Source organism: Nycticebus coucang, chromosome 5 (genome assembly GCF_027406575.1).
Source record: "Nycticebus coucang isolate mNycCou1 chromosome 5, mNycCou1.pri, whole genome shotgun sequence".
Classification (NCBI taxonomy): domain Eukaryota; kingdom Metazoa; phylum Chordata; class Mammalia; order Primates; family Lorisidae; genus Nycticebus; species Nycticebus coucang.
The window spans coordinates 56204891-56214365 of record NC_069784.1 but is presented as its reverse complement, the minus strand read 5'-3'; the positions used below and the strand labels follow the sequence as shown (position 1 = coordinate 56214365).

General features: G+C 47.6%; 1 protein-coding gene across 3 annotated transcripts; it reads left to right on the top strand.

The window, feature by feature from the left end:
- The first annotated feature begins 909 nt into the window (after positions 1 to 909).
- Positions 910 to 8483, top strand: TCHH (trichohyalin). Of its 3 annotated transcripts, none has more exons than XM_053592617.1 (4): positions 910 to 961; positions 2437 to 2599; positions 3277 to 4355; positions 4569 to 8483. In XM_053592617.1, the coding sequence occupies exons 2-4, from the start codon at positions 2462 to 2464 to the stop codon at positions 7435 to 7437; spliced, it is 4086 nt and encodes a 1361-aa protein (XP_053448592.1). In that variant the 5' UTR covers positions 910 to 961; positions 2437 to 2461; the 3' UTR covers positions 7438 to 8483. The 3 variants fall into 3 exon arrangements, with proteins under 3 accessions (XP_053448592.1, XP_053448591.1, XP_053448590.1); XM_053592616.1 differs by having other exon boundaries at positions 3277 to 4478; positions 4623 to 8483; XM_053592615.1 differs by having other exon boundaries at positions 3277 to 8483.
- Positions 8484 to 9475: the final 992 nt, after the last annotated feature.

Below are 9475 nucleotides of genomic sequence, written 5' to 3'. Positions count from 1 at the left end.
CTGATGGATATAATGGGCTAGAATGATTACATTAATGTGCTTCCAAAAGAAGCCGACTCAAATGTTCAGGTGTCATGATCATTAGTGACTTAGGCTAAGCAGGATGATTACATCTACAGTCATGCATTACACCAGCTCTTTTCCCCCAGGGGCATCAATATGTTAATAAGTAAAGAAATGAGCAAACTTCATTTAGAAGTAATATCTCTACCAATGAAATATCACAGATTTCAAGTTTTCTAAGAACAGTTTATGAAAACATATCTCTGAGGTATCCCTCAAAATTGTTCACTGAGGATGCAATCCCCAACCTGTAGGAAACTATCAGAAGACCAAGGAGTACAAATGTAAAATGTTTTCCCACTTGAATTTCAGAGAAGAAATTAACTAATTCTTTACATCTGTCCCATTATCCTAAAATTGTTTCAGGCACGGTTTTTAAGTAGTTCTCCACGGACTGTCACATCCCATGGAGGAAATAATCAGTTCTCATCAGTTTATTTCAAAGTTTGTTTAATCCCAACCTAGAAATTGTATTTTTTCTAAAGTAAATGGCTTAGAGATCACTCCTTATAATAAAGTCATAATCTATTAAGATACTGAACATTTAATGCCTTTGTTTTATTGTTGTCTCAAAAAAATAAATAATGTTAGAGATTCTGCCAAATAGTCTACCCTTTCATGTTAGATGGGGCCAGTACCCCGTCAGGAGGCAAGGTCTGTGAACCTCGTGCCAAATAGCTACGTGAGCAAATAATGAGATAAACAGGCCATTTGTGGAGACTTAGGTGGAGCTGGGCTTGGTTAGGAGTGAATCAGACCATCCCACAGAATGGGTGTCTCCTTCCCAAGTTGCTCTCCAGGGCACAATTAAAACTCCTATAAAAGGCCCGGTTTCCAGTTACCAGTACACTTGCCAGTGGTGTCAGCGAGCATTCAACTTCTTCCTCTGGTTAAGTGGGTAAGTCCCATTTTGTTGGATCATGCTTTTCAATACAATTCTTCTTTTTTCTAGCTATTTTAGATGTTGGGGTATGGGGGGAGTTTCTCTGTGCCAAAAGGGATCGCTGCCTTACAGAGGTGGCTAACTCCCACTAACTCCATCCCATCCATCTTCTTATGGGTGAAGCCACCATTAGAAGGGAGATGGTTCCTTCTCCTAAGGCTCTGAACTCTACTTTTGCACATTGGCAGGTGATCACGTGTGGCTCCCCTGTACCCCTCTCTTCACTGTTTGCTCTGAAATATGCTGGAGAGCTGGAAGAAAGAGAGAAGGCAAGGATATGGATAATACAGATTGGGTGGCCAATCAAAAGTAGACTACAGGATAGTCTGAAGATGAGTGTCTCACTTGGAATTCCTCAGAATCTGTCTTTCTCTTTGTGAATAACTCCCAGATGATAACTCCAAAGTTTTTCAACCCTCTCTTCTCTTTTTACATTCGTTTTACCTAATACAGTGCATCTTCACAATTATGGCATCTGAGGTATTCGAGTTGAGAAGGAGATAAAGAAGTTATCTGGATGAACCATTATACATACCCAGTCAGCAAAGCCAGCATCAATCTTTTAACATTAATCTACTGCCAGCTAATGTTTTTTATAATGCCAAGATTCAAATGGTTTATTGGGATAACAAAACTAGCCAGAAGAACAATATCATTAAAAGTTTTCTGGGTTAAGTTTGGCCTGCTTACTCTCAAAGCCAATGAGGAAGGGCCTCTTGGAAGCTTCCAATTTGAATATCTGACTACATGTAGCATATCTAAGTTGAGGCAGGTAACAGGCACTCTGTTTTCCATATTGGTATATCTAAGTTTTAGAACGCCATCCCTTGGCTAGGAAGAAGTAGTGTTTAATCTCACAATTAATGACATAAATTATACTCCTAGATCTCATATGAACTATAGTGTTCAGGATAATTCACATTCCCTTCTCATTGTTTTATTTGCTACCAGATGTTTTGCTGACACAATTAGCTGTACATGGCTTCTATCCACTTTAAGATACTCTCACATCTCCCTTCTTCTTTTGGCTTTAATCTATCCTCTTTGCTCAATTTTACAGGAAGGTGTTTATAAATAACAACATATAAAATCTAAATTTCTGTATCCCTCTCTTCACTGTTGGCTCTGAAATATGCTGGGGAGCTGGAAGAAAGAGAGAAGGAAAGGATATGGATAATCCAGATTGGGAAGCCAATCAAAAGTTGACTACAGGCTAGTCTGAAGATGAGTCTCTCACTTGAAATTTCTCAAATCTTTCTTCCCCCTTTGTGAATACAATATTCAAAGATAAAACTCTTTGAAAGTCTAGGTTGAAAATAATTACTGCTGTGGAGTCAAAGCATTTACGAATCTTCCTAAAACAATGTAAACAAAACCTTCCCAAGTGCCAAAACAAAGTTTTTATTTTGAATTATATTTTGTTGATCTAGATTTACTTGAAGAAAGAAGGAAAAAATGTCTCCACTTCTGATAAGCATCTGTAATATCACTGAAGTTTTCAATCAATATGCCTCACATAATTGTGATGGGGCTGCATTAAGCAAGAAAGACCTAAAGAACCTCCTTGAAAGGGAATTTGGAGCTGTCCTTCAGGTAAGAACTAACAAGAAAAGAAAATCTATTTATTTAGGACTATGAGATTTCTTCTTAGGACAGATCACAGAAAGGAGCAGTATTTTTATGCTTATTTTATATCATCCCCATTTATTTCTGGGTCTGAAGATACATAATGGGAATTGTAGTCTTGAGTACTGAAAATGTTGCTGGCAAATATGTCATGTGCCTGATGGCAATGGCAATGTGAATGAGATGTTCCTGGGACATTATGACCAACGATGTCAAATCACACTAGTTTGTGGGGGAGGATTTAAATTTGCTGCCAAATTTCAAGAACTGAAATCAGCCTGTTCTTTGCTAAAATTGTGTTATCAAAATGTTTTCTTTTTTCAAACATGGCAAAGAAATCAAATCATGAGTACTGGCTATTTCAGACAGACATAGGTGTTGCAAATTTTCATAAACTTCCATTGTATCCACTCAACTAAACTGTGTTATTTCAATTAGCAGTAAACTTTGAGATGCAAAAAATCCCAATGAATGTATGCTTTAAAATGTGTTCACATTTAACATGGGGACAAGATTAGCCATTTTTCTCATTGCTCTGAAAGTCTCTTGAATGTCCACATAGAATCAAATATTTTGTGTGTGAAAGTGAAATTTTACTACCTATAAGTAAGGCATTGAAAAACTTTTTTAAATTTTTTTCATAGAGACCGCATGACCCTGAGACAGTAGATCTAATCCTGGAACTTCTGGATCGTGACAGTAATGGGAGCGTGGATTTCAATGAATTCCTCCTGTTCATTTTCAAGGTGGCTCAAGCTTGTTATTACGCTCTTAGCCAGGCTTCGGGGATAGATGAGAAGGGTGCGCAGTGTGAGGGAAAGGGGAACCTGTTGCAAGATCATAGGCAAGAAGACCAAAGGAGATTTGAACCGAGAGACCAACAATTAGAAGAACCTGGGCAACAGCGCAGGCAGAAGAGGCAGGAGAGGGAGCTCACTGAGGAAGAGAAGAGAGAGAAGCAAGAGAAACGTGGACAGCGCGACAGGCAGGGCTTCGAAGAGGAGCAGCAACTGCAAAGTCGTGAGGAGGGGCGAGAGCAGCAGCTGAGGAGGAAGCAGGAGGAGAGGCTGGAGCAGGAGGAGAGGCAAGAGCAGCAGCTGAGGAGGGAGCAGGAGGAGAGGCGAGAGCAGCAGCTGAGGAGGGAGCAGGAGGAGAGGCGAGAGCAGCAGCTGAGGAGGGAGCAGGAGGAGAGGCTGGAGCAGGAGGAGAGGCGAGAGCAGCAGCTGAGGAGGGAGCAGGAGGAGAGGCTGGAGCAGGAGGAGAGGCGAGAGCAGCGGCTGAGGAGGGAGCAGGAGGAGAGGCTGGAGCAGGAGGAGAGGCGAGAGCAGCGGCTGAAGAGGGAGCAGGAGAGGCTGGAGCAGGAGGAGAGGCGAGAGCAGCGGCTGAAGAGGGAGCAGGAGAGGCTGGAGCAGGAGGAGAGGCGAGAGCAGCGGCTGAAGAGGGAGCAGGAGGAGAGGCTGGAGCAGGAGGAGAGGCGAGAGCAGCAGCTGAGGAGGGAGCAGGAGGAGAGGCGAGAGCAGCAGCTGAGGAGGGAGCAGGAGAGGCTGGAGCAGGAGGAGAGGCGAGAGCAGCGGCTGAAGAGGGAGCAGGAGGAGAGGCTGGAGCAGGAGGAGAGGAGAGAGCAGCAGCTGAGGAGGGAGCAGGAGGAGAGGCGAGAGCAGCAGCTGAGGAGGGAGCAGGAGGAGAGGCGAGAGCAGCAGCTGAGGAGGGAGCAGGAGGAGAGGCGAGAGCAGCAGCTGAGGAGTGAGCAGGAGGAGAGGCGAGAGCAGCGGCTGAAGAGGGAGCAGGAGGAGAGGCTGGAACAGGAGAGAAGAGAGCAGCAGCTGAGGAGGAAGCAGGAGGAGAGGCTGGAGCAGCAGCTGAGGAGGGAGCAGGAGGAGAGGCTGGAGCAGGAGGAGAGGCGAGAGCAGCAGCTGAGGAGGGAGCAGGAGGAGAGGCTGGAGCAGGAGGAGAGGCGAGAGCAGCGGCTGAAGAGGGAGCAGAAGGAGAGGCTGGAGCAGGAGAGGCGAGAGCAGCGGCTGAGGAGGGAGCAGGAGAGGCTGGAGCAAGAGAAGCTGGAGCAGGATGAGAGGCGAGAACAGCGGCTGAGGCAGGAGCAGGGTAAGACTCGCACCCCAAGGTGGCAGTGGCAGCTAGAAAGCGAGGCCCACGCACGTCAGAGTAAAGTCTACTCCAGGCCCCGCAGGCAGGAGGAGCGGAGGCAGCGCCAGGAGCCGGAGCAGCAGGCACACCGGCAGCATGAGGAGGAGGAGAGGCAGCGCAGCGACTTCAAATGGCGGTGGCAGGCGGAGGAGAGCGAGAGGCGCCACCAGAGGCTGTTGGCCAGGACCTCCAGGGAGCGGCTGGAGAGGCAGCTGAGGGCGGAGGAGCGCGAGGAGCCAGAGCAGTGGCTCCGTGAGGAGAAGCAGGAGCTGCAGTTCCGCGAAGACCAGATGCAGCGGCAGGAGGGTGCTGCACAGCTCCCAGACCAGGGGGACCGCCTGCAGCAAGAGCGTGAGAAGAGGCAACGCCAGGAGGAGCAGAACAGTGAACAAAGGTGGAGGTGGCAACTGGAGGAAGAAAGTCAGAGAAGCCGCTACACCCTGTATGCCAAGCCAACCCTGCGGGAGCAGCTGAGACAAAAAGAGCAGCTACAGCAGGAGGAGCAGCTACAGCGCCAGGAAAGGGATAGAAAGTTCCGTGAGGAGGAGCCGCTCCAGGACAGAGAGGAGCAGCTGCATCACCAGGAACGCCACAGAAAGTTCCGTGAAGAGGAGCAGCTGCATCGCCAAGAGCGCGATAGAAAGTTCCCCGAGGAGGAGCAGCTCAGGGACAGAGAAGAGCAGCTGCGTCGCCAGGACCGCCACAGAAAGTTCCGTGAGGAGGAGCTGCGTCGCCAAGAGCGCGACAGAAAGTTCCGCGGGGAGGGGCAGCTCCTCCGGGACAGAGAGGAGCAGCTGCGTCGCCAAGAGCGCGACAGAAAGTTCCGCGAGGAGGAGCAGCTCCTCCGGGACAGAGAGGAGCAGCTGCGTCGCCAAGAGCGCGACAGAAAGTTCCGTGAGGAGGAGCAGCTCCTCCGGGACAGAGAGGAGCAGCTGCGTCGCCAAGAGCGCGACAGAAAGTTCCGTGAGGAGGAGCAGCTCCTCCGGGACAGAGAGGAGCAGCTGCGTCGCCAAGAGCGCGACAGAAAGTTCCGTGAGGAGGAGCAGCTCCTCCGGGACAGAGAGGAGCAGCTGCGTCGCCAAGAGCGCGACAGAAAGTTCCGTGAGGAGGAGCAGCTCCGGGACAGAGAAGAGCAGCTGCGTCGCCAGGAACGCGACAGAAAGTTCCGTGAGGAGCAGCTGTGTCACCAAGAGCACGACAGAAAGTTCCGTGGGGAGGGGCAGCTCCTCCGGGACAGAGAGGAGCAGCTGCGTCGCCAAGAGCGCGACAGAAAGTTCCGTGAGGAGGAGCAGCTCCTCCGGGACAGAGAGGAGCAGCTGCGTCGCCAAGAGCGCGACAGAAAGTTCCATGAGGAGGAGCAGCTGCGTCTCCAGGAATGCGACAGAAAGTTCCATGAGGAGGAGCAGCTCCTCCAGGACAGAGAGGAGCAGCTGCGTCGCCAAGAGCGCGACAGAAAGTTCCGTGAGGAGGAGCAGCTGCGTCGCCAAGAGCGCGACAGAAAGTTCCGTGAGGAGGAGCAGCTGCGTCGCCAAGAGCGCGACAGAAAGTTCCGTGAGGAGGAGCAGCTGCTTCGCCAAGAGCGCGACAGAAAGTTCCGTGAGGAGGAGCAGCTGCGTCACCAAGAGCAAGACAGAAAGTTCCATGAGGAGGAGCACCTCCAGGAGAGAGAGGAGCAGCTGCATCGCCAAGAGCGCAACAGAAAGTTCCATGAGGAGGAGCAGCTGCGTCTCCAGGAACGCGACAGAAAGTTCCATGAGGAGGAGCAGCTCCTCCAGGACAGAGAGGAGCAGGTGCGTCGCCAAGAGCGCAACAGAAAGTTCCATGAGGAGGAGCAGCTGCGTCTCCAGGAATGTGACAGAAAGTTCCGTGAGGAGGAGCAGCTCCTCCAGGAGAGAGAGGAGCAGCTGCGTCGCCAAGAGTGGGACAGAAAGTTCCATGAGGAGGAGCAGCTGCGTCGCCAGGAACGCGACAGAAAGTTCCGTGAGGAGGAGCAGCTCCTCCAGGAGAGAGAGGAGCAGCTGCGTCAACAAGAGCGGGACAGAAAGTTCCGTGTGGAGGAGCAGCTCCTCCAGGACAGAGAGGAGCAGCTGTGTCGCCAAGAGCGCGACAGAAAGTTCCATGAGGAGGAGCAGCTGCGTCGCCAAGAGCGCGACAGAAAGTTCCATGAGGAGGACCAGGAACGCGACAGAAAGTTCCGTGAGGAGGAGCAGCTCCTCCAGGAGAGAGAGGAGCAGCTGCGTCGCCAAGAGCGCGACAGAAAGTTCCGCCCGGAGGAGCAGGACCTCCAGGAGAGAGAGGAGCAGCTGCATCACCAAGAACGAGACAGAAATTTCCCCCGAGAGCAGCAGCAGTTGCAGCTTGAGGAGCAGGAAGAGCAGAGGCTTGGGCAGGAGCGAGACAGACAGTACCGCGCAGAAGAGCTGTTGGCCAAGGCGAAGAGTCGTCGCCAAGAACTGGATAGGAAATTCCGGGAGGAAGAACAGCTCCGCCGCCAGCAAGAGGAGGAGCAAAGGTGCCGCCAAGTCCGGGAGAGAAAATCCTGGGAAGACAAGGGCCGTGGGCAGGTGCTGGAGTCTGGCACGCGTCAATTCGCCTATGTCCCTGTGCGCTCCAGCCCTCTGTATGAGTACATCCAGGAGCAGAGATCTCAATACCGCCCTTAAAAGATGCTGCCAATGTCCTGACACCTGCCAAAGCGTCCAGAAAATGAAAAACCCTGGGTACCAAGTGATAACTCAAATGTTTCTGGTTGTGGGAAAATTCTTTGCTATTAGGATGTGTCTTTTCTTCCAACATCCTAAAGTACATTATTTTATGTACTTTGTACTCATGCCTTTTATTCTCCCTGAAGTAGTTCTTTCCTGAAAGATGTCTTTACTCCTTGGTGCAGATGTGTGCATTCTTAGAAATATATATATGTATCTTTTGATTTGTTTAAGGAGTTTTGTTTGAGAAACACATTAATTTATCGCTTTCAGAAGTAAGGAGACTAAATATGGCAATTTGAAGTTCAAAACAATAGGTCTATTTAATGGTTGATCCATTTTGTGAAGAGTTCAGATGTTTTTAATGTTTAAATTGATACTTCTTGGGCCTAAATTTCATTAATCTTTGCCTCCAAATAGCTTTTAATCTTTTATGGCATAATTCGCACAGATTCCAGGTGACTGAATTTTTACAATCTTGAATACTGCTGGGAGAAAGGGGGTGACTTCTGCAGAAAAACTCCCTGTGAAATCAGTCCATAACTGGAGAAATATCTGTTAAGAATAAGATTTAGCTTGAATACTTAGAATTTGATTTTTGTAATGCCCCATTTATAATCTCATGAAGCAAAAATGAGGTGTTTCTCAAACAACTTCAGAGTTCAAATTTTAAAACTCTGTCTGCTGTAGTTTCTAGTATTCAATTCTATTCCCCCAAGTTTTGTTGGGTTTGAGAATATTACTAATCTTTGTTAACTTTAACTTAGAAGAAACCTACTTAAAATCCTATAAACATTTAACTTACTCTAGGGCCAATAAGAGATCACCAAGAGCATGTTGGGGAGGGAAAGGGGAAAATGTGTGAACAGAAGGGAAAATTTGTAGAGGCTCTTTAAGAAGATTCATCAGCCCACAATCCTTTGAGGCTTACTGGTACTACCTTGGAGACATTCTTGTTGAGACAATTGGACTGTGTGAAAAATTAATAAATGTTTGGCAATTAATTATTTTTGTCTGTTTTAACTATGTGTGAATTACAACTCAAGGTCTAGCAATCTGGAAACTCACATAAGTTCCCAATCACTTACGGGTGTTTTGTTACTATTATCTATGTCCAAATACAAAAAGGGTGCAGGAAAACTCTATTTTCCTAGAGTTTTTTCAATTTGGCTAAACCTCTATTATCTTTATCCCCACATCGGGATTATCTTTTCTAAGTATTTTTGTTCTTGACCCCACAGCTTTCTGTGCCTTTTTTTTTGCAGTGACTCAGTAGTCCTGACAAAAACTGGTGCTCCCAATGTTTGTTAATACAACAGAACCTCCATGGTTGACCACCTCCTTATAAATTGACCTAATTTTCATAGATGGGACAAGCACCACATCTATATATCAGTACAGTAGACCTAGTTCCTTAGGTTGACCATCTCCATATGTTGTCCAGTATGTTACAGTCCCTTGGGTGGTCAACATACAGAATTTCTACTATATATGCTTTTTATTACTTAAGAATTTTCAAAAGACCCTGGAAAACCCTCACTGGTTTTCCTCAGGATCTTCTCAATGGGCACTTATTAGAGAGCCTCCTTATATGTGCCGTGCCTCAAGATGCTATTGAAATATACACTCATCAGCTAAGACACAGTTTAACAATAATAATTATGGCAAAAATTAAGTCCTACAGACTTATGGTAGCCCTTTAAAATAAAAAGTAAAAGCCAAGTTCCAAAGAATAAAGTATTATTTCATCACAATTATAATAACATGTAGTTTAAAAATGTGTCAGCCAAGGGCTGCACCTGTGGCTCAAAAGAGTAGGGCATGGGCCCCATATATGGGAGATGGTGGGTTCAAACCCAGTCCTGGCCAAAAACTAGAAAAAGAAAAAAAAAATGTGTCAGCCAGACAGTCAATGCCCTATGGCTATTCTTTTAGAATACTAGGAAAATGTGGAAGCCAACCCTGCTCCACTAGAGCAATGTACATGCAGGGGCAG

Bases quoted from the DNA above. Each gene is read 5' to 3' on its own strand.
- TCHH (XM_053592615.1), top strand. From the start codon at position 2,462: ATGTCTCCACTTCTGATAAGCATCTGTAATATCACTGAAGTTTTCAAT. The intron at 2,600-3,276 runs GTAAGAACTAAC...TTTTTTTCATAG, and splicing joins AATTTGGAGCTGTCCTTCAG to AGACCGCATGACCCTGAGAC.